Source organism: Hippocampus zosterae, chromosome 1 (genome assembly GCF_025434085.1).
Source record: "Hippocampus zosterae strain Florida chromosome 1, ASM2543408v3, whole genome shotgun sequence".
In the NCBI taxonomy this organism is placed as follows: Eukaryota; Metazoa; Chordata; class Actinopteri; order Syngnathiformes; family Syngnathidae; genus Hippocampus; species Hippocampus zosterae.
The window spans coordinates 20,868,106-20,892,235 of record NC_067451.1 but is presented as its reverse complement, the minus strand read 5'-3'; the positions used below and the strand labels follow the sequence as shown (position 1 = coordinate 20,892,235).

Sequence of the window (24,130 nt, the reverse complement as noted above, 5' to 3'; positions counted from 1 at the left end):
TTAACGATAACCCACCCGTTATATCAGTGACATCATTAGTCGACGCAGTGAGGGAGGATGCGCCACTCGGCACAATGGTGGGACTCTTTACAGTAAAAGACAATGACACAGATAAAAATGGCGTTGTAAATGTTCGAATAATTGAGCACGTCCCGTTTAAAATCAAAAACACATACAAAAACCACTTTTCTTTGGTTGTAGAAGATGCTCTGGACAGAGAGCAGGTTTCTAAGTATAATATTACAATTATTGCGTCTGATGAAGGTGTTCCTTCGCTGTCCGGTACAACTGTAATAATTTTGCATGTTTCTGACATCAATGACAATGCGCCCCAATTTAGAGAACCTGTAATTCATGTTTTTGTGAAGGAAAACAGTCCACCTGGTGCAATTATTTATACCATCAATGCAGATGATCCGGATGTGGGTGAAAATGCAAAAATATCCTTCTCAGTTATTCATGGTAATAATCGCAAAGATGTCATAGTCAGATCAATTATTGACATCAACTCAGAGAGTGGAGATGTAGTGGCTTTGCAGTCTTTTGACTACGAAAAGTTAAAAACGTTTCAGTTCAAAGTTCAGGCCACAGACTCTGGTGTTCCTCCGCTCAGCAGTAACGTGACTGTCAATGTGTTTATCCTGGATGAGAATGACAATAGTCCCGCCATTTTGACTCCCTATTCCGAGCATGGCTCAGTGAACAGTGAGAGCATCCCCTATTCTGCCGAAGCGGGATACTTTGTGGCAAAGATCAGGGCAGTGGATGCAGACTCCGGCTACAATGCGCTGCTCTCCTATCACCTGTCTGAGCCCAAAGGCAACAACAACCTCTTCCGGATCGGAACCAGCACTGGGGAGATTCGGACCAAGAGGCAAATGAGTGACAATGACCTGAAGAGTCACCCCTTGGTGGTGTCGGTCTGTGATCACGGAGAAGCCTCCCTGTCAGCGACTGTGTCGATTGACGTGGTGGTGCTCGAAAGCACAGCTGACATCCACACTCCGTTCAGACATGCTCCCAGCAAGGAGGAGAGCTTCTCCGCCTTGCACTTGTATCTGCTCATCGCCGTTGTGGCCGTGTCGCTCATCTTTCTGCTCAGCCTCATCACTTTAGTCGCCTTCAAATGCCACAGACAGACAGATGGACACTTCGATAGATACAGTGCCCCGATGATCACCACCCACCCTGACGGGAGCTGGTCTTACTCCAAAGCGACTCAGCAGTATGACGTGTGCTTCAGCTCAGACACACTCAAGAGTGACGTAGTGGTTTTCCCTGGGCCCTTTCCGCCTGTAGAAGCAGAACTGATCAGTATTAATGGAGGTGACACCTTTACCAGGACTCAAACTCTACCTAATTCTGAGAAGGTGAGTTTTCATGTCCTGAAATCTGTAATACTCTTCTTGAGTCCTGTTTTTGATTGGTGTATGTTTAGAGGAAACAGATGCGCTGTCCATGGTCCTGACAAAGAGCAGGCTCACACCTTAGTGGACGAGCTGATGTGCAGTTCAAAATGTTTCTGTTTTGCCATTGTTGGGATATCAATTGAGCAACAAGTTTCTACACTGAAAAAACATGTGCATTGAATTTACTGTATTTTCATAATCAAGTGGCTGCACGAAATCAAATCATCTGGATTTCAAAACATGTTTTGCAATGTACGGTACTTCAAAACATTTATCTGGATACTGGTGATTTTATTTCGTGCAACCACTTGACAAAATAAAATGGAGTAAATTCAACAGCAAAAAAAAACATATCAGTCCACATTAAATGTAGCTTCCCTACACGAAGTTACCCACCAGAGAAATATGGTTAGCCAGTGTGAACTAAAATAAAATTGCAAAAGTAGCTGCCCTTCATGAAAGCCACAACATTTGGGTGTTGCGTTAAAAGGAAAAACATAAATTACATTCAAAAATGTTTGTAATTGTATAGTTGGTATGTTTTTGAACACTGTAAACCAGGGATTTCAAACTCCGGTCCGCGAGAGCCGCTTTCCGATTTGTTTGCCATCTCGCCCTGCTGCAACACACCTGATTCAAATGATCAGGGCTGTTATCAAGCCTGTGCAGAGCTTGCTGATGAGCTGATCACTAGTCATAGCTCAGTGGAAAAGGTTATTTATGAAGTATGAGCAGGATGAAAATTGAGAGACAACATCGGTGCGGCATAAATGATCGGCTGTTGTGATTTTGGCATGGATGTTCCGCTGGATCGTGTCTCCCCGGGGAAACGCGTTGTACCTTGGAAATAAGTTCTCAAGTGTGTCGGTGTACCCTCTTGTAATGGGCTCACGCATTCCTAGGGATACGCGTACCCTTGGTTGGGAAACATTGTGCAAGTCATACTGAGTGTGTTACATCATAAGAGCAGTGGTGGGCACGTCAGTTTGTCAATCACCATTCCATCATTATTTCAGGGCGACCCAGTCCGATCAACATCGTCATTATTCACACGTTTTTTTTTTCAAATATTTTTTGGGGCCATCTCTCCAATACATATTTTAATAATGCTGTTATGTTTTTCGATATTGTGTTGGCCAATGACTAACAATATTATTTGTCAAATGTCTTTACCATTAATGATACACAGTGAGTGCGCTCTTGCACAAGCACATATTTTCTCATAGCGTTTGCCACTGATGTTTTTGTCTGCATCCCGACCGACAGTATATGCAGTATGAATGAACATTACACTGGATCTTATTTTTGTGTTCTGTGGCTTGTTTTTGACTCCACAATGGCTAACACAAACATGTGCATTGAACAGCAAGCTGCACCAAAATTAGGTTGTGCAATTAGATCTAGAAGTTTATATCATTAATGAAATTGACCTTTATTTCCTCACTCCAGCCGGTCGTGTCCCTATTCCTCCTGATTCTCACCATGCAGATATTATTCCGGTAAATCTAGCTTCTTCTGCTCCCCTCCTAGTGCACGCTACGCTTCCCCCCCCCCCCCTCCTCCTTCACTGCCAGTTTCCGAGGAGGAAAGCAGCTGAGGGAACTAACAGGGAATTAATGTCCATCGCCGCAGACATGTGTGCTATCAGCCCCGGAGTGTTGCAAACATGATCTAATATATATTCATTAGCATTCCCAACGTGTACACTGCATAGGCAGCACTGGTGCATTCACAAAGCACAGACAACATAATTCAAGATGTTTCTTGTCTCTATTTCTATGCACTGAAAATGATCGTTGTCATGAAGTCGTAGAATAATGACAGCAAATTTCAGCTCAGCACTGTGACATGGCATATCTGTGATGCTGTGAGTCACTCAGACGACGTGACCTCATTTCAGGGAGTGGTCCAGCACAAACAAGTGTAGTTTGATGTGACTGTCGAAGCGCCCTTGCTTTAGTGTGAGGGAGATTTGACAGAGGCTTTGTGTGCTTACACGCAGCGAAGGCATCGTGTGTGTGGACAAGTGGGTCATCCTGTGATTTAAAGATGGCTGCTTGCTCCATGAGCCTGCAGTGGGCTTCTTTGTTCCTTTTTCCCTTCCAATCTGTCCTCCCTATGCTGTGCTTCCATAAACAATGCCTGAAGCTCTCTCCCTGCATAAAAGTGCTTCAGTGCCTGTTCTGCACTCCCAGCTCTCTGTGAATATGAGTGGAGAAGGCCGGGGGGAGGGGGAGGTAATTTTCCGCTCCCTGCTGCTGCTACTGCAGCTTCAGCACCGACCATGCTATCAATTCGGCTCAGCCTTCTACTCCGCGCCTGGGCAGGGCGGGGCACACAGCACCTAATGTCACTCATTGCAGGGCGAGTGTGTGGCTTGTGCGGCTGAGGCAAATGAGCAGAGGCTTTTTTGAATATGTTAGCCATCCGAACATGATGTGTTTTTGTCATGCTTGGCCCTCCAATGCATCTAAATAATAGTTAGTTGACGTGCGGGCGTTGTATGGAAATGCTGATGTCCGAAAGAGGAGGATGTCAATGTGTGTCTCACGGAAGCTCTCAAGCCCTCTCAGTGCTGCAGAATGTAGTGAATTATTTATTGGGAAATACATTATTCTACATGAGTCTCAAAGTGGCTCACGGTGGCTCTTTCACTTGTACTCCCTGCAGTAATTTTACTCACGGACAAAAAGCATGATGTTGATTTGATATGTGTCACTTTTAGAGGGGGTAATCTGGTTCTGGAAGATGAAATAGTGCCCATTCGTGATCCCTTTGTCTGTCATCTCCTACGTGAAACACTTCCTGTTGTTCTTCCCTCGCAAGGGCGTGTCCTTTGTGCAAGCGAGGCAGAAGCTGCTGTCTGTGGTTACCATGGCGACTGCTCTTAGCCTGAATGAAATGATGTACTCCTCAGTTTCCTAGGAGCTGCCTGGATGGCCCCACCGCCACCCGGGCATCCTTTTTGAGCATGTGCAGTAGATATGAGCTCAAATTAAAACAGGCTGACATTGTAAAGATACAGTAGAGTGTATTTTCATCATGAGCAGAAATGCCAAAACACAAGAACAATGAAATGGAGAATGTGAATGCAGAAGGAAAAATTTAGTATTTAGTATAGGGAAAAAACAGCAGTGAAAGCTTGATTCTGTTATAAGAAAACTCGCTTTTGAGGACAAAATGGGAAAAACACATTAAATAGTTGCCTTGTAGCTGAAAAATCTTCCAATTGGTCACAGCCAAAGAAAATAATGTATCACACCACTTGTTTGTCTCGACCATTTCCCCCAGCCTGTCCTCCTTACATTCCTCCCTTCCCTCTTGGGAGTGTCATCGGCATGTTGTTTTTGTCATTAGATTAGCTCACAACCTTAGCTTCCATCCTCGTCTCATATGGCGAGGATAAAGAGCCAAGGCATCCAAAGAGGGAAATGTCCAAAGCCTGCCTGCTTTTCCTGATAGCTTTGTTCATCATCCGTTTGATTTATGCAAGGCTGAATCGAAAGGAAGGCGCTGTTTAACACCAGAAGGAGGAATTTGGGCTCCTTTTATTTCTCTCTCTCTCTCATGCCCTTTATTTTTGAAAGCAATGTCCACAAGGGATGAGGACAAACAAACACGACCGGAGAAATGTTTTTTCTCACCGTGTCCACCTGTGTAAAGGGATTAACATGGGACTCATATTTGAAAATGTTAAAATTTGCAATCACGGCAAAATGATGCAAGGCGCTCGTTACTTTATCGTTCATAAAGAATTCTGTAATGCTATGCATATGTTGAGCTTAACTCAGTCATGGATTGATACGGATACCAGTACTGATATCAGTGCCGATACTGTACGTCTGTACTTATACTCCATAGTTGGAAAAAATGTTCCACACATATGCGACCCTAGTCAGGATAAGCGGTTCAGAGAATGGATGGATACAAAAACACTGATAGTACTGTACCAGTCTTACATACAGTGTGCCATCCAGGCAGGTGGAATAAGATTCTGCTGTGTGGAGATATTTTAAGGCGAACACGGATAAGTAAGTTATTGCTCTGATTTAAGATTCACTTCTGTTGTCCTGTCACAGTTTTACTGTATAGCTTGTAGTTACTTCAAGAAGCATCGTGCATGGCTTTTTGCTCACCTTATTGTGGAGTTCACATACAGTTAACATAGCATTCGGAATCGTACTTGAATATCCACCAGCCTCTACGTTATTTTGGGTGTCCTGTCAAGGTTCTCATAGTACCCAGAGTATTCAGATCGAGACATCACATACCTCAGATGCCTTGTGTTACAGACTAGATTTAAGTGAAATGTGTGGCAAGGTAATGTAATGTAATTGCATGTTGAAATGTCAGTAATGACAAGTGGTTAATCTGAAAAGTGTTTGAAACATATTCCATGTTCAAGAAAAGTTCATGTTTCTGAAAATATTTGATTATGAAAAAAAAAAATATATGGTCACAATTGCTAGATGTATCAAGTAACAATACCTGGTATCCATGAGTTCGTTCTTAAAATGTAAGTGCGTGTACTTATACTTTGTGTGACACAACTCATATTGCTTACATCACTAGTTTATTGTTTTTGCCGGTGTGAGCGTAATGTGGGATAGGCTGTGTGAACTCTGAGATCAGATACTTTTGGCATTCTGTGTTGTTGCTTATCCAGCAAATATCCCTCATCTTCATGCCATCCAGCTTGCATTGACAGTTGAAAATCACTGCCCTTGATGTACTCTGTGAGTTCTGGTTCTCTGGCTCCAACTCCCTCCGAGTCATAGCAGGGATTATGCTTTAGAGAGCTTTGGTTTAATGGAAAAAAAACCCCCAGCGGATTAGGAGTGGTGTGCCAATCACGTGTCCATCACTTGTGGTACTAATTTGTTCCAACAGAGGGACCACTTTCATTGTGTTCTGAACCTTTGCTGAACCTGAGACTTTGACCACACAAAATGACGTGGGCAACGGAAAAGGATTATAGCTTTGTGTGATACAATATACTTTCTCCAGATGTACATTCGTTTTTGTTTTTTGTTTTTTTTGTTTCTTTTATATGTTGAATCCAATATTATTTTGTGCATTAGGTAAAAATACATATGATGCATGTCATGTTCCCTATACAAAAGTGAAAATCCAGTCGTGTAGAGTTTTTGCAAAGCACAGTGTTTCATTTTTGCTAATTAAAATTCAACTCCACTGCAGAATTTCTTCAAATGAAATATGTTGGCAAAATATTAGAAGCACCTCTCAGTATGATGCTGCAGTTCCTCACGTCTGCAACTACACTTAAAAAAAGGGGATGTTGAATTTACTCAATTTGATTTTGTCAGGTGGTTTTACACAATTAAAATCATCTGGATACAGATACCTTTTTAAGTACGTACAGTATAGTATGTATAGTATACTTTAACCCTATACATCTAGTGACAATGGTCGCATGTCTTTTATATGTGCCCTACAACTGACCGGTGACCAGTCCAGTGTAGTCTGCCATTCACCCAGAGTCAACTGGATTATGCTCCACTTCGCCATGGTGCCAAGTAGAATAAGTAGTATAGAAAATGGACGAAATGTGACAATCATACAAGATTGGTTTGTTGAAATGCTGAATTGTTGCCGCAGCTCTTGTATTGGAGCACATCGGATTGGTAAGGTGTGCCCTGGGGTATAAGCAATGAAAGTTGCAGCAAAAAGATATCATGTCAGGTGTTTGGCTTTTACATTTATATATTGTTGTCAAAGACACATTGCTGACACAAAACCAAGAGAGAAATTTGAGGGGGGAATACTGTGTTTGCGAGCATTTCAACTTTTTCAAGTAATATATTACATGTTGAACTCTTAGACCGCCATTAATCCAAATTTTGTTGAAATAAGGATAGGTAGAAAGTTACTGAGTCATATGCAGACCTTTGGAAAGTCCAGTTCATAAAAGTGTGTCTGTGTGTTTATTGGGGTGGTGGGTTTTTATTGCAACACCATTATTAGGGTGCATATTGATGGGCAGGGCAGAGAAGTGATGATGATTTTAAGTCCCCAACTTTCAGGAGCCCCAAAATGTAGTGTTTTCAATTGGTGTATGTATATTGTATAACATATGATGCTTTCATGTGAGGAAGTTTGTGTCCTAATTGCAAACTGACCTGTTTCTGTGCAGATAATGTATTGGGGCACTAAAAATGAATGAACTCCTTATGCCAGAAGAGATGATATGAATGGTTTTTATAATGGCCGCTTGCAGTATTAATGAAGTTGGGTCTTGAGGAATGAAAACGTTCTTAATACATGGACCTTTTTGCATCATTTATGAAATGGGAAATCGGGGATGTTCACATTATTACAGAGTGAAAGATCCGTTCTATTTTAATTATGAAAATTGAGGCCTTTGTATCTTAATGTTGTTTTTGCTTTTGTTTTTAATCAATGTTTTTGTGTGTTTGGCAAAGGCTGAATCTTGTGTTTCCTACTTGACTGAATGTGATTTAAGAGGAGAGTTCTTGTAGGTTGCTTTGGATGAGATACATTTTACAAGGGATAACAATTAGCCTGTGCAAGCTCCATGGTTGTTGATGCGTATCAGGCAGCTGTCATTTGAAGAAACATGTTAACTTGATATGCATCACCCAGATGTAAAACAAACTGCCGCTCTGTGGCGTTCAATTAAAGATGGGGCAGATGTAATAATTACGTGCAATGGATACAATACAATACAATATTAAACATAAAAGTAAAAACAAAGTAAAATAATAAACACAACACATAACATAAAACATGGACAGTCGTGGAGTCCTAACCACTTTTCCGTCACACGCTTTGTTGTTTGAAGCAGTTTGAGATGAAAGAGGTGAGAATCAAAGTGTCCTTTAACCAGTGGATCACAGACGTCATGCTCAAAATGTGCACACGTCGGCTACAAGCTAAGTTTCAAAGTCAAGAAGCTGTAGCATCCATTGACGAAAAAAGAGATCACTTGGTTCACTTCTCCTGTCCCATGGAAATCCATTTCAATTCCAAGCGGCGACTCACGGTTCCAAATACGCATCGGCGCTCTTCGCCAACGCTCCTCTCTCCTCATCCTCAACTTCAGCGGCCATCCATCCAGCCGCACCAACGGCAACTGTCCAACAGCGCTGACATAGCCACTGAACAAATCGGGGTTGTGAAAAATGCTGCCCATTACTGGCGCAAAAAACACAAGCGCCCCAGGTCTGTCCAGCACCGACAGTCAATGGCGCCGACATTCCTCCCAATCAAAATCTGTGCTAGTACAGGCGTGCTGCCGAGAAGGCGCAACCACCAAGCACAGATACTGCTCCTTTGACGAATGTCGTGGCCAAAAAGCGCTGAAAACAGTCCATATCAGGTCCACACAATGAAACAACAAACAACATGTGACAAAACAAAAGACAAAAACAGCAAAAAAGAACAAAAAAGCAAGGCTCTTGAAGAGCACTTGCCGAAGGCTGCCGACTCGGACGCCATCTCAGAATGATGATGGAAAAGTCACCCCAAAGCGAGATAGAAACGGGATGGGAAGAAAGGTGGCAAATAATGTGCATAAATCCAGCTTTGTGTGGGAGATAAACCTTTTTTCCTGTATTTTTGTATGTGTCAGTGCCAACAAGCAGTTGTACACGGCCCACTGGGAAAATCTGCTAAATGTCACTGATGGCGTGACTGAGTGTCCGTGCAAAGCCATCGGAGACTGTTGAACACTTTTACGGCTGATGCACAGTGGCATGTATACAGAGAGCAAATCTGTGGGTGTTTTTTCTTTTTTTTTGTGTGTATGTTTTATTAGTTTTGCGGGAATCCTGTGTTCCTAACTAGAGCTACAACATCTATACTTGGTTGTTTTCAAGTGTTAATGATGAGCAATATCACAAACCAGTTAATTAGGTCAAAGCGGCATAACACACTTGTTAAGCATGTTATTTGCATGCCTTCTCCAAACATTTTCTAGCGCTTCTGCAGCATCACATTTCCACAACCTCCACCTACTCCTCCGCCTCCTCTTCTTCCTTCTTGTGGACTATATCCACTCGTCCACATGCAGCCTGCGAGTGAGTCACTGTCTTCTCCCTTACATATTCCCGCCAGTGATGGGTGTTATTATTGCTGTGGGCAGTCTGCATGTATGTGGGAGAAAGTGGCACTACATCAGTAAAGGAGAATGCACAGTACATACAGGTTATGCCCTGTGGTCTGAGTGCGAAGGCACGTGGATATTCAGAGTAAGAACTCGAAAATCAAATGATCCACTGAATATGTACAAATAGTTTTCACAAGTGTACAACACCACTATTGTATAAATAGGTGATTGAAACCTCTATCATCTATCCCAACGGTTGGCTCAAAATATTAGGAACACATCTTGGTTTTATCCAGTGCAGTTCAGCAACATGCACTGCACTCTCTGCAAACTACAACCATGAAATAGCCACATTGTTATCAGATTTTCTGTCTGTATCGCTTGTGTGGCATGCGCTTGATGTTGTGGCCAGTGTGCGGGGGTCGGTTACTTTCTGTTAAATTTGGACATAATATATTTTCATTTGGGACACCTGGATGTTGACAGATATGAACCTGATCTCCCAATTATTTGAAATGATGTCCACTTTTCTTATTTCGGTCATGTGCCAGCAAATTGGTAGTTAGGAAAACTATACAGGATAGAAAGCATGGAATTTGGGTTGGAGGAACAGATCATATAGTTGTTTAATTCGTTATCACCCAGAATGTATCCTTCTATTTTTTTAACCTTTATGCCTGCTGTTTTGCTTACCTTTCCAGTTTTCATAACGTGCTCCTCTCGGTTATAAATAAAGATTGTTATGGTGTGCTTGAATAACAGCAGAAGACTGGTCGCTTGACTTGCTCATAAATTGTTTTTCTCGGTGCATGCATTGGAAAGGGCGGTGGCGCTGACAAAAAAAAAAAAAAAAAAGAGACGGAAAAGATTTTTGTCGGATGCATTTCACAATAATCAGCTGCAGATGGAAATTGGCTGCTCCCGGATGACCTTGAGTGATCGATATGTCAGTAAAAATGAACTCTTTCGACGATTAGGTGTATTTATTCTTCATTAGATAATTTTATCAGAGCTAAAATGAAAGCTGCATCGTTTGAGCGAGCCCCCTCCCTCCCTTTGCCCACACATCAACACCACAGCACAGGGAAGAGCGGGAGGAGGAGAGAAATCAGTCTTGCTCGGAGGGCAAACATTTTCATCCACAACAACGCAAACATGGACACGCAGGGAGAAAAGAAAGCGGAATGGGCACCAGCGAGGTAGCAGGTGGCGTTCTGCACGTAGTCATGCAGACCATTTTCTTGCTCTCAGCTTGGCGGAAGATACGCATCTGATTTTACAAAGACAGATTTCTTTATTTAAAATTTTTGGATGCACATAGTGCCTCCCTGCGATGGCAGCAACAGCACGTTACGGATTATGTGTAATTATTTTGATATATGGTGGCTGTACGAGGGGGCAGATTCACTACTCCATTCCGGAGGAACTGGAGAACGGCGCACAGGTGGGTGATATTGCCCATGATTTGAGTGTGGACCTAAGGAAACTTATCACCCGTCGCATTCGTGTGACGCCTGAAAGTGGACGGAGATATTTCAACGTTAATCACAAAAGTGGGAAGTTGGTGGTGAGTGACCGTATAGACCGAGAGAGCCTGTGTAAAGTCGATGGCACCTGTATACTCAGCCTTGAGGTGATTTTGGACCACCCTGTGGAAGTGCACAAGGTCGAGGTGGACATTCTGGACGTTAACGATAACGCACCGAGCTTCCCACATTTGGAGTATCTGCTAGAAGTGTCAGAATCTGCTCTGACTGGATCAAAGTTCCACATCGAGGCCGCTCAAGATCCAGATGATGGCTCCAATTCGGTCAAGCAGTACCGCCTCAGCCCCAACCAGCATCTAACTCTAGACTCTGTTAAGCCCTTCTCTAATGACAAGCACATTGAGCTTATTCTGAAAAAGCCCTTTGACCGGGAACAGATGCCATCTGATCGGCTCATCCTGACAGCAGTGGATGGAGGCACCCCGCAGAGAAGCGGCACAGCCAAAATCAACGTACGCATTCTTGACGCAAATGACAACGTGCCTGCTTTTGACAGCTCGGTGTACAAAGTAAAAGTGTCTGAAAACTCCCCAAAAGGTACCCTTGTGATTCAGTTAAATGCCACAGACCTCGACGAGGGCTCCAATGGGGAGGTTTTTTACTCATTCAGCAGTTACACTCCTGAACGGGTCAGACAGATGTTTTCCATGGATCCAGACTCAGGGAGGATAACAGTGAAGAGCAATATAGACTATGAGGAGATGAACTCATATGAAATCTACATTCAGGCGATGGACAAGGGCCCTGCCGCCGTGGCAGTGCACTGTAAAGTAGTGGTCGACGTTTTAGACGTTAATGACAACGTCCCTGAAATTGTCCTGTCATCTCTCTCAATTCCTCTACGTGAGGACGCCCGTGCAGACACCGTCGTTGCTATGATCAGCGTTAACGACCGAGATTCGGGACCTAATAAGCAAGTCATGCTGGAGCTGATGCCTCGGACACCCTTCAAAATCAAATCCTTCCGCGCCCACCATACTGTCGTCACCTCTGCATTCCTGGATCGTGAAACCGTCTCATTCTACAACATCACCATACGTGCCATAGATGGAGGAACTCCCCCTCTGTCGTCACAGTTGACCTTTAAAGTCGATGTTGCCGACATAAACGACAACCCTCCTCGATTCGAGCAGACCTCATATACTGTTTACATCAGCGAAAACAATGCGGTTGGTTCGCCGCTGTGTACCGTCAAAGCCACAGATGCAGACACAGCAGAAAATGCACGCATCACCTATACCATCCTCAATGACAACAATCACGGCATCCCTGTGACGAGCTACGTCGGCATCAAAACCCACACAGGTGAAGCCTACGCCCTGCGAGCTTTTGACTTTGAAAAGCTGAGACAGTTTCACTTTCAGGTGAAAGCCCAGGACAAGGGCATGCCCCCGCTAAGCCGCGTGGCCACGGTGTATGTTTATATTATGGATCAGAACGACCACGAGCCAAGGATAGTGTACCCACCTGCCAACGGGAGCCATACCACAGAGACATTACTGAAAAATGCTGAGCCCGGAATATTGGTAACAAAGGTGGTGGCGTGGGATGGGGACGCAGGGCAGAACGCTTGGCTGCTGTATACCTTTCAGCCGCCCGACATGGAGTTTGACCTCTTCAAGGTACACGAGCATACTGGTGAGATCCGCACCACGAGGCGCGTCATTGAGGAGAACTCGACGTCCTTTGCGCTGACTGTTCTGGTGCGTGATAATGGCCTGCCTCCGCTCTCATCCACCGCAACTGTCCACGTGCATGTGATGGAGCTCATGCCTAAATTGACCCCTGACCCAAAGCGTATCATCAGGCCCGAAAGCCCCTTGATGTTTTCCCATGTCACGATCTACCTCATCATCGCCCTGTGTGCCACCACCTTTGTGTTCTTGGTCACTGTCTGCGTGCTGGCCATCGTGCGTTGCCATGCCTACTGCACCCAGCCTGGCTCCTGCTCCCCTTGCTGTGTGTCCAAGAAGAGACTGCCTGAGGCTAGCAGCACCGCAGCTGCCGGTGGAGTCGCAGGACGACCCGCATCAGGTGGAAGCCAGCCAAGTGCCAATGTGGCCCTGCGCCGAGATCTTAAAGTCGAACCGCATTACATTGAAGTGCGGGCCAATGGGTCGGTCACCAAAACATACTGTTATAAAACGTGCCTGACAGCGACTTCTGGAAGTGACACGTTTATGTTCTACAACACGGGACGACCCCACAGTGGCACCTGGGGCTCGGGCTATGTCACCAGCCACAGCGGACACAGCCAGATAATTGTTCGCCGTCTCAGTATGCCAGATGCGACTGCCATTCAGGTGTGTGCTTGTTCTGACCTGCGTGTTTTATTGTGTCTCAAAGCAAAACAGGAAACGTCATGGTGCAGATCTAAATTGCTTCAATACACTTTACGGTAGAGTTGTAGTCAGCATTTGGAGCAATGAGGATGGATTTTCTGCCATGCATGTAACGGGAAATTGTCGTCCTTAGGCAAAAGTGAAACTTTAATTTTTTAAAGGATACAAAATTGTGTTTGCCGTATATCGTTGTACATGTCATGAATAGATAAGGCAAAAAAAATGTTTTTACTCATCTGTTTGTAGAATATTGTTTTGAAACACTTCTGATACTCAATTTGAATGAATATCAAGTTTTATAAAGGATCGTCGGAGATAGGCACTCAGAAATAACGACAAGACACTTCTGGCTACCAACAATAGGCACTTTATTGGTCCCACACAGAAATGATAACACAGTTCAAACAAGTTGTATGAAGCTAAAGAACTCTTACCGTGTGCCAGTAGGGTGGAGAGCCAACACCCTCAGCAGAGTGAGCTTCAATACGAGCTAGGCGTTTGTACGAAAACCCATAGCGGACTCTGCTGAGGAGCATCGCTCCCCTCCTTTTATCCTCTAAAGTGTGTGCATCGGGAGAGGTGAGAGGCCATTCTCATCCCTCCCTACGCCAGAATGTTTGTTGTGTAATCAAGTGGCATTGATCTCAATCAAGTTTTGACAATTCAAACAAAGCAGACTATGAAGTCGTCAAGGCAGGCTCCAGAGTCCATCTCTGGAATTGCTTAGGCAAGCAAATCACCAAGTCATGCAATCATCTCAAAGCAGTTTTTTCACTGAGAAGCAATACATTGATTAAAGAAAACATCACAAAATATCTTAATATACCAAACATGAATGATTTCTTTTTTCAACCAGTATTACAATGTGAACAGAAGTACACTTATGACTTATCTGACTTATAACCTTATGACCTTCGCTTACGTTTTGAGATCATGGCAAGGCAATGTTATTTCAATTCACAATTTTCTGGTAATATAGTGTGTCTTCTGCTCATACTGGGTTTTTGCACTTTCTTGTCTATTTTCCAAATTACATTGGCAAACTGAAAAACTTCAAAATTTCTGAACTTTTTTTTGCCTCATGTCTACATTATAATATTAGCATGAGTAATAAATAGCAAATTGACATGTGGTCTCTGAGTTGTGCGCCCTTATTTCTGTGGGTAGAAATTTGCATTTCGGATTCCAAGTTGACAACTTTCTTTGACTTTGCCTGAATTATTTATGATGTTTCAGGGTGTGATAAGTTTGAGTGCCTGTGTGCAGAAATACATCTCATTGGGTATACTTGCCTTTCGATCTCAACCTGGAATTACTTTATTACTTATTCTCACCGCACTGACGCACAAGCAGCAATTTGAGCTTTTGACCCCACACAAATAGCATCATCAGTTTGCTCTGGGCTGTGTGCCGCTGTGCTCAAATGTGTTCCTCCAAAGGGAATTCAGTGGTAATTTCTATGTTGTGGGGAATAGTGCAGCCTGCAGCAGTGTGTTTGGAGACGGTTCCACCCACATACCAGCCAACAAGCCTCTTGTAAGGTCTGTTTAAAACACAAAAGGATGACAAATAGAATAAATAGGGGTTATCAATCGCTCCTCATTAAATGCCGGTCAAGTTTCCTCTAGCTCTGTTATTAACCGATAGCAATAGGTGCTGAAAGCAGATTGGCTGGCTCCAGGCAGCTAAGGCGGTGGGGGGGAATTTGATTGGACGCGCTGTTGATGGCAGAGGTGTGAGCCTTGTATCCATGCGAGAAGTGTTCATTCACCGGAGAGGGAAGATTAAAGAAAAAGGGCAGTATAAGGTTTGAATGCCAAACAAAGAATCAATATTCCACTCAGATTTGGAAATGAATAGCTGAGACACGAAACCTGCTTGGAACTCTTTTACATCCCCTCATAGATTTGATCAGTGGTGTTATTCAAGGAATGCACATATCTTGTGTGTGTGTGTGTGTGTGTGTGTGTGTGTTCTTACAAAATACTCCCAACACACTGCAGAGCTCGGCAGACCAGCCTCCCGTCGGCTATGTCCATGCTGCAACAGGACAAACATTTAGTAAAACTGTTTCATCCTTTTTTTTGGGAACAATTTGGTATCACGTTTCATGTTTGTCTTTTTCAGATAGTGTACGTGTATTTACTACTGCTGTTTTCTTCTTTTTCATGGCTTTTTTTTCTGTAACTGTAAATGCAATAACTTTTATCCAAATGAGTCAATGTTATGGCAAATGCACCAGAGTAGCAAGTGCATATCTTTTATGTTTGAAATTGGGTTGTCTCTGCACTACTGGACAAGTAGGAGAAGTTATTTTCATATGGGCCCAAAATCCATGGTCAGGACTGTGTGTCCTCAATCGGATGACTTTGACTCTTTTAGACAAAAAGGCATTTCATTTTGGTGTAGCCACTTTTTTCTACACCCTTCTGAACACACTGTTATCTTAGTTTATGATTTACCGGTATATATTACTACAGATCTTATTAATAAGAAGAGGATGAAGATAACAGTTGCATTTGTCTTTGCTTTCATTGTTGTTTTAACAGCAGTGAATTGCCTAGCTTGCTCGACTGTGTTCCTGTGAAAGATGACCTGCACAGCGAAGGTTATACACAAAGGGGTAAAATACTAAGGAGAATTGAAAAAAACATGGAATGTTATGAAGGAAGGCCAATATAATCAGAAACATGACACTCATTTTACAGCGTTGCACCATCTAGCATCTGGATGCAGAGTAATGATGGTAAATATGTTGAGCTAGTGGAAAATGAAAAAGCGGTACACACTGTACTTTCTGCTCATCTTATGTGACCATTGTCTTGTAATGAATTTTGAAGGGCGTTCATAAAGGAGACGAAATTGAATGCGCCCTCCAAAGCTCACCACTCATTCCTTTCCAACAACGGGGGTGCAGTGGCAGTTTTGACTTCCGTCATGACTTATTAATGTGGGGGTATTAGGTTTCTTCTGTACTTAAGACTCAATTCCTCTCACTCTCTTTGCAGCCTAAGGCGCCACATTCTGACTGGAGATATTCAGCTTCCCTGAGAGCAGGTGGTGTCATGCAGAGGTAAGCACCATTTGGTGTCCTTAATTTTGTTGGGTTTTTTTTTTTTCCATCATCGTGAATGATTGTTTTTGTGGAAACCTTGTTTCAACAGACTTGGTCTCTTTTGTAGCCACCGGGCTTGCATGCCACTTACAAAATAATTGAATCTTTCACCATCAACACACTTATTCAGATTCTTATTTGTCATGACAATTTTGCATTTTTATATTTATAACCCTGTTCAAAATATCCCGCTAACTGCCTGCATTCGTCTCCCGTTTTGACGAGTTAACATTCCGGCAGCATTGTAATCAATCATCCTACAAGTTTCATTTTTAAATTTTCAAGCACAATTATTTGATGAATACCTTGAGTAATTTCTCTGTTATATTTTCAAGAGTAAGTAAGAAATGAAAGACAACTCGACATTCAGGTGGCAGATGAGTCCACCGGTGGGGTCTGTGATACAGTATATAGGTTGACCCTATCAGTTCTTTCATTTTCGCCAAATAGCGCACTTTAGCATTAAAGTTGAGCTTCTTTGGAATAGTTTTGTAGTTACTACAAGCAAAGTGAGTGCACACTCTATAGTCGACATCCTGGTTGTAAAATGTTTATATCATTGTTGAAACAGTGAAATGTTTTAACGATAGGTTATAACATTTACATATCTGGGTATATAAATGTACGTTTATTGTAATGAGAGATAGATAGTCTGAATCAAAGGTGTGACATGGCTTGATTGATTCCACTGTCACATTACCAATTAAAACTATGAAGTTGTTGTGAAACCGTACGGACTCAACCAAATGAAACTCAGTTTCCATAAATGAGCGCCTTTTGCAAATGCTCCGTGTTGTCTCCACAACCCCGTTTTTACACTTTTTATTTCTGTGAGCGGACTGTAATTATCAGGTCAGATTATGACCAGAAAGTTCACGTACGGTAAGTGTCGTTAATATAAAGCAGATCGCCTCATAATTACAGATAGGATTTGCTTGTGTAAATCGGATGACTATATTCCATATCTATGATGTATTTTAATGACTTTGTCACACTGAGATTTTGGATAACCTCAATTGCCGCATGATGGTACTGACCTATTTCATCTAATCCCATGCGTTTTATCCCCTGCATATTTACAAAGAACAAGCATTTTCCTGTGCTTATTTAGATATGAAATAATGAATTTAGATTAGAAATAGTTTTCTACTCTGGTAAAATACGTTTTTGCTTTTTTTTGTCATTATAAAGCTTGTGAGATAATCATTGATGAGTCAAAGCTTATAGTTGACTTTGAAGTGACTGATTAGTACGATGCTGGTATACTTTTGCAAAATTTACAACTCATGATTAGGGATTATCGGTAAAATATGTGTTATTAATTTGAGGTTTTTTTTGTATCCTTAAATAGTGATTGAAACGCATCCTTAAATAGTGATTAAAAAGGATTCAGAATGATATTGTGTCAAAATTGTAGTCACAGTTTGTGACTCAAAATAAAGTGATCCCGACTACAGTTGGGAAGACGAGTTAAGACCACGCTGCCACATGCTGCCGGGAACAATTTCAAAATAAAAGTCTACCAAGGCTTGGTTGTTCATGTATGCTTTTTTATGCAAGTTTGATTTTTTAATTGACCTTCTCACCATTATATTGTCATGCAGTGCACGAACAGGAGTTGCTTCAGGTGGCTTGATTGTCATTCCGACTGTGCACACCAAATGAATGGGTCATCTCAGCAAAAAAATAAAATCCTGGAGCATTGTTTTAAATTTGCGACGGGTTCGTTTCCCCACCTAATTTTGTCCCTTGTAATGTTAATTAAAATGATTTTTTTTTAAAGGCCAGTTTGTGGTAAAGTGTTCCGTGAATGTTCATTTACTATGTTGTATCATTTGTCTAATGACTTATTGAACATGTTTATTTGTATGTTTGTCGTAGCTCAGTACACATGGAGGAGTCCTCAGTGATGCAGGGAGCCCAAGGAGTTCTGGTCCAGAACTGGCCCACAGCATCAAGCGCTGCTGGTAAGAGTCTGTCACTCATCCTCCCCTCATCAGCGTTAGCAGAAGCAAAGATTGTCTAGATTTTTAATCTATGTAAGAACATTCTGCCTATGTTCCTTGTAAGGCCGTATACATGTATTTTGACAGCAGGCTCACGCACATCAACTTGTCCCTGCCACATGAGACATTGGAAGCGTTGTGGTGTGATGATGAATATTGTATGTTCAATATAGTGTAGGGCTTGGCGGTAATTCAAGATCAATATGTATCGCGATCGACACGTGATCTAAATAAAGAGAAAACACCTTAGATAAAATCTGCGATAAAATAAATCTGAACACAAACCCAAATCAAATTTTCATGTTTGTGAAGACTAATCTTGTTAATAATTTCTCACGATAATTAGTTGACATATGCATATCGATATGCGACACTTCATATAGCATCTACACATTCTATAGCTCTCTGCCACAGTTTACATTCTCAACGGGTCACTTCAACAACATTCCTAGAACACCACAATGTCCCATTTCTGCAAACCTATTTCTAGACAGGCCTGCGGGCTTCTCATATGGTCCTTGGGGGCTACCTGGTGCCTCCCGGTACCGGGTACTACCTTAGTGACCCCTGCTCTAGACAACACAAAGTCAAAGGGCCTAAAAAATGTAAGTAGGCTTATCAAGACAATTGTCCTTCATATTTGTAATCTGTTGTCTTGGCACTTTTGCGTTGTATATTGTTTGGCGAAAGAAAGGCAGATGGACTGTAATTTGAGGACAGTAATATTGTTCTATTTTACCTTTTTTGGTTGGTTTTATTTTCTGAGTAACTTGACCGACACCGGTAATTAGCAAAATCGGGGTATTTTCTGCCACACTTGAAAATCCTAACTGTTTCGAAATGATGGTCAAATATAGTGTTGTTGTAGGGCAACCTTTAGTTTCCAGCGTAACATGTCTGCCAATTTTGATAATGCAATGCTTATCGACTTACGATGGTCATTACGTGATGGGCTTGTACTTATGTGCTGTGGAAGAGGCAATGTTGGAAAATGAAGCTGCCCACGACCTTCCCTTGCACATATATGCATACTGTAATTCCTACTACACTATTTTGGAATGACACATTGTGCATACATTCACCTAGATTTTCCTTTAGACTGTCTGTTTTTTGTTTGTTTGTTTGTTTATTTGTTTGTTTGCTTTTTAAATCACAGTTAACCCGATTAGTGACGTCAATTTTACCTGAAAGCCACTTTACCGTCAGGTCAAATATGCTTACAGTTGGATGAACAAAAGTTCAGGCTGGGGATATCAGAAGATTTGTAAAGCAGACCTTGCATAGCCTTGTTTGAGGACAAAAAATATCGAAATATAATTGTAATATTGTATGAAGAAAGATTAGTCTTGAATGTATCGCAGGTAGGAGAGATAATGATATATTGATTTAAAGTGGCCTGCCACATCAGCATGAGTCATAGGCATAGCTTTTTATAACTAAGTTGTCTTGTTTGTCAGGCAAGAGGCAGCCCTCAGGTGGAGACCAGCGGTATACTTGAATCTGTGTATGTGATGATGCGAAAACCATGAATCCCTTAAATCTTCCTTGCTGATCAATCACATGAAGATTTACTTGTTGATGTTCATTAGTCCGTTGATGATACCACCCTGTCGTGTGTGTTTTGTGTTTATAGTACCGGTATGTTGTATGCGTCTGGGGGCTTGGGCAGCCTCCGTCGTGACCTGCGCCTACTGTGACAGATGGAGCTCAGCCGACGCCCATCTTAACAGACCCACATTAATAGAATCAGGGTTGTGGTGACTCTCTATCTCTTTCTGATAACTAGGGGCAACATGGATTAAAAAAAAAAAAAAAACCTGCGCAACCCTCCGCAGGAGAAACAAGGAATAAGGGAGCAAGGCAGCGAGAAAATGAACATCTATTTAAACAAAATGTGGTGAATCGGCATTCACTTTGAGGTCTGAGATGAGATTGACGAATAGACGGCTGATGGAAACAGGAAGTTGAATGCGGCGACTGTTGCCGAGCGAGTGGAGGACAGACGGTGAAAGAAAGTGGGGGGTTAGTCAGAGCTTGCAGCATTATTCTCGATCAGCCACTGTCACCATGACTCCTACCGATGTCCCACTGTTTTACTGGAGGATGTTGTTGCCACGGCAACAATTCTTGGGCCCCAGTTATCGATGAGAAGGGGGTGGGGGCTGTCAGATGAAGGGAGGTGTGAACATATGGTGTTGGCTGAAGGATACTGAAAGAGGATGGAAGGACAAAGAGAGGTGAAATGCACTTAGAGGAAGAAGAGGAAGAATGGGTACGTTGCCGAGAGAAAGAACTGCAGGTATGAAATGCAAAGAGAGGAAGAGAGCAGGATAGTGACCTACATTCACTTGGAAGGAGATATTCTGCAAAACTGGATGCATGTTCGATTCTTTCATGATTATCCTTCACACACGCATACCCCCCCCAAAAAAAAATATATATACAGTATATATATAAAAATGAACACAATCTGTTCAAATTTGGAAAGCTTTCTCCCATTGAAACGTGTGGAAATTGTTGCAATCATCAAACATTTGGCAATGTTTTATGTAATACATGTGTACATGTGTAAACATAAAATAATCACCATTAATACTAATATGTAAAAACAAAATAATAATGATAAAGATACAATCCACAATCTTGCCCAACTTGCTCCTTCTTTTGGAATCAGGGTTGCAATCAAATGAGATATTTGTCTGACGTCATGTATCGTCGTGTATCGCTAAGGTTCGAACGCTAATGTGTTGTGCATCTTTAGAGGATTATTGTTCCAGACAGTGTCTGTGAAATTCCAAATTGTACAACCTAAAGGCTGTTTTCAGTTGCAGAAGTACATTAAAAGGTGAAGATTAGGTTAAAAAAATGGAATAAAGTTGTAACCGGCCATATGCCGTATTTCTGATTAGAGACATGAACTGTGAAAGAATTCAATCAAGATGCCTACCACAAGTGAAACCCATAGTGGTACACACTCTTAACCATGTGGACGTGTTCAAACTTTATGGTCAATTATTATTTTTAGGATGAATTCATATGAAGGAATTTATGCATAAACAATACAGATAAAATTATCTATAAATAAACATTATGCAGAGGCACCATTTTGAAAAAGGGTGTGGTCACTCGTTATTATTCCGTCACGCAGTCACAAGCCACTGCAGTTCAGCAAAATAAGAATGGATTGATGAAAACTGATCTGGTCCTTTCCTTTTCTCGTGCATCATGTTTCATATCTGCATATCAACATTCTGCTTTGTCTTCCTCGTTCTTCTTCCTCCTCCTCAGTTTATGTAACACAGCGCTGTGCTTTCTGTCCGGCAGTCAGACAAGGGGAAATTATTAACCAGACTTGGCCAAATAGAGCTTGGCTGATCTAAGTGATTGTAAAAATCTTGGGTGGCAGTGGATGTCGCAGAGATGTTCTCCTGCACAGTTCTGCTATATTCATGTGAAGAATGAGGGGCATTTGCAGACAGCAATGTCAGTGTGATCACTTTTTGCGCAGAGAACAGCGGACCCTCATCTGCAATGTGCACATCACTGATGGAAGAACAGTGTTAACACCACCCAATGACACTGACAATCAACATTGATGAGATAGATTAAGACTTTTGTCGGTACTGGGGAGCAACGACTGTGTTTTCACGGTAGACTGCATGAAAGGTCAGAGCAGCTGCATGGTGTGAAAGGATGGCTATCAGGGACTGGAGGGGAGCAAAGAGAGAGTTTTGCTCCGCAGCAGTTATCAAAGCTGCAAAGGCTGTGTCAGGATTAGTTTTGAATGAAGCAGGTCTGATGTCACAGCACAGGACATAATCCGTCCTGGGACGCTGGTCGACCTCCGATTGATTGATGTATTTTCTTCCCTGAGGCAATGATGAAAATGATCATGATGTCTCGACAAATTCTCAAAATCCGTCAGGTATCTAAATCCAGTCAAAGCATAACCTTGAGGGACGAGTCCATTTTGGTGTCTTTTTTTTCCATTTTGATATTTGGTGTCAGTATCTGTCTTCCTTTTCATGATAAGTAAATAATAGTCATTTATCTTCTTGCAAAACAAGTGTTTCAGAGTCCTCAGTTGTCTTTTCGACTTGAGTGGCTTTGCGTGCCATTTACAGATTAGGATTGTATGCCGGGTGGGACATGTCATGTGATGAACGGATTTAGATTTAGAATCCTTTGCCCAGTAAGAAGACCTGATTTATGTGAGAGAACAAATGTGACAGCAGAAAGAAACACATTTGAGTCATCATGCACTCCATCACAGAAGACAGACGAATCTGTAATCATGGACAACGCAGCTGAGCTCAATTGTAATGCCGGGTTCAGACCAAACACGAAATATCGCATCACACGGGTTAACTGCATTGGGTTGCTTCGGTGGAGAAGAGGAAAGGCTCATCCTTCTCTTCCAACGGGAAGAAAAAGAAAGTTTGAACATTGCTAGTCAATCTGGTGACTGATGGTTGTGTTACTTTGGCTGCTAAATGCTATCTTGGCTGACAGTTCAGCAGCGTTAGTAATCAAGTCCATACACTCACCAGATACAGAACGCAAAGTTCCTCGCTCCCCATTCTCCTGCTCCTTTTTGGCTCCTTATTGGAAGCTGGCTGAGTAGCACCCGTATATCCGCGTTTGTCTGTGCTGCTGCTGCGTGTGGCGTAGCAAAGCAAGTACATTCTCAATGCCGATGGTCTTTGAGCGACGCAATTCCGCTTCAAATTCACATTTGCAAATACCAGCAAAATTGGCAAAGAAGCTCATTTTTCTCTTCGTCCATGCTGTCCGACACGCATTCTCACCTGACCTTGCAAACGGCATTGACTGCATATGGAAATCTACCGCCAGAAATGCTCAACTTGCGTTCGTTGTGACTGCAGCATAAAAACGGACGTATCCTGATTTGGAATTTTGGTTCAACTCTTTGCACCACCAGAAAGAAGTAACATTTGTGCTTTTTTTTTCTCTTTACAGATGCTGAAGGGGGAGAGGTGTCGCCCCCAATGGGTGCCGGAGTTGACAGCAACAGCTGGCACTTTCGCTATGGCCCCGGGGGTCCCGGTGCACCCCCGCAGCACCTGAAGGCCGGCGAGGTTCCCCCAGAGGCGTTCATCATCCCTGGCTCCCCCGCCATCATTTCTATTAGACAGAACCAGGGAGGAGACGACGATAAGAGTGACTTTATCACCTTCGGAAAGAAGGAGGAGGCCAAGAAGAAGAAAAAGAAGAAGAAGGACAAGAAGGACAAAAAGGATAAAGGGAAAGATGATGACGAGTAAAGAAGCAAAGTGAAAATTGGCAAAGAAAAAAAAGGGTGTTGTTAAAACAGAGGTCCCAACCAAAGTCCACTGGGTTTGTTTTTAACCTGGCCTTTACCTTCAGTCACCTGCTGAAGTAAATTAGTGATCTTGCCTTGATAAATAAAAGATTGATTTTCATCCATGCCCCCATGTGCCTATACACCCCGAGTCAATAACCATGTGCGACCCGGCCCCCGCCCCCCCAAAAAAAAAAAAAAACACAGGACCAGTCTTTATCCTCATCCTAATTGTTTTCCCTCCCCTCCTTTAATCCATTGGGCATGTTGGCACCTCTGTATTACCCCCTTTCTCAACG

The 24,130-nt window shown here is 42.5% G+C and overlaps 1 protein-coding gene across 38 annotated transcripts in view; it reads left to right on the top strand.

Annotated features, from left to right (window-relative positions):
• LOC127610195 (protocadherin alpha-C2-like) overlaps positions 1-24,010 on the top strand; it is a 138,044-nt gene extending 114,034 nt beyond the window's left edge. For 34 of the 38 annotated variants that reach the window (XM_052080290.1, XM_052080304.1, XM_052080315.1 and 31 more), the window contains 3 exons: positions 16,396-16,460; positions 18,384-18,469; positions 23,489-24,010. In XM_052080290.1, the coding sequence (XP_051936250.1) occupies positions 16,396-16,460; positions 18,384-18,469; positions 23,489-23,793 (456 nt within the window). In that variant the 3' untranslated portion in view covers positions 23,794-24,010. Of the gene's footprint in view, positions 1-1,159; positions 1,371-8,910; positions 13,349-16,395; positions 16,461-18,383; positions 18,470-23,488 lie in introns of those variants that run through there. The other 4 variants (XM_052080039.1, XM_052080331.1, XM_052080143.1 and 1 more) reach the window with 2 other exon arrangements.
• The last annotated feature ends 120 nt before the right edge of the window (positions 24,011-24,130 follow it).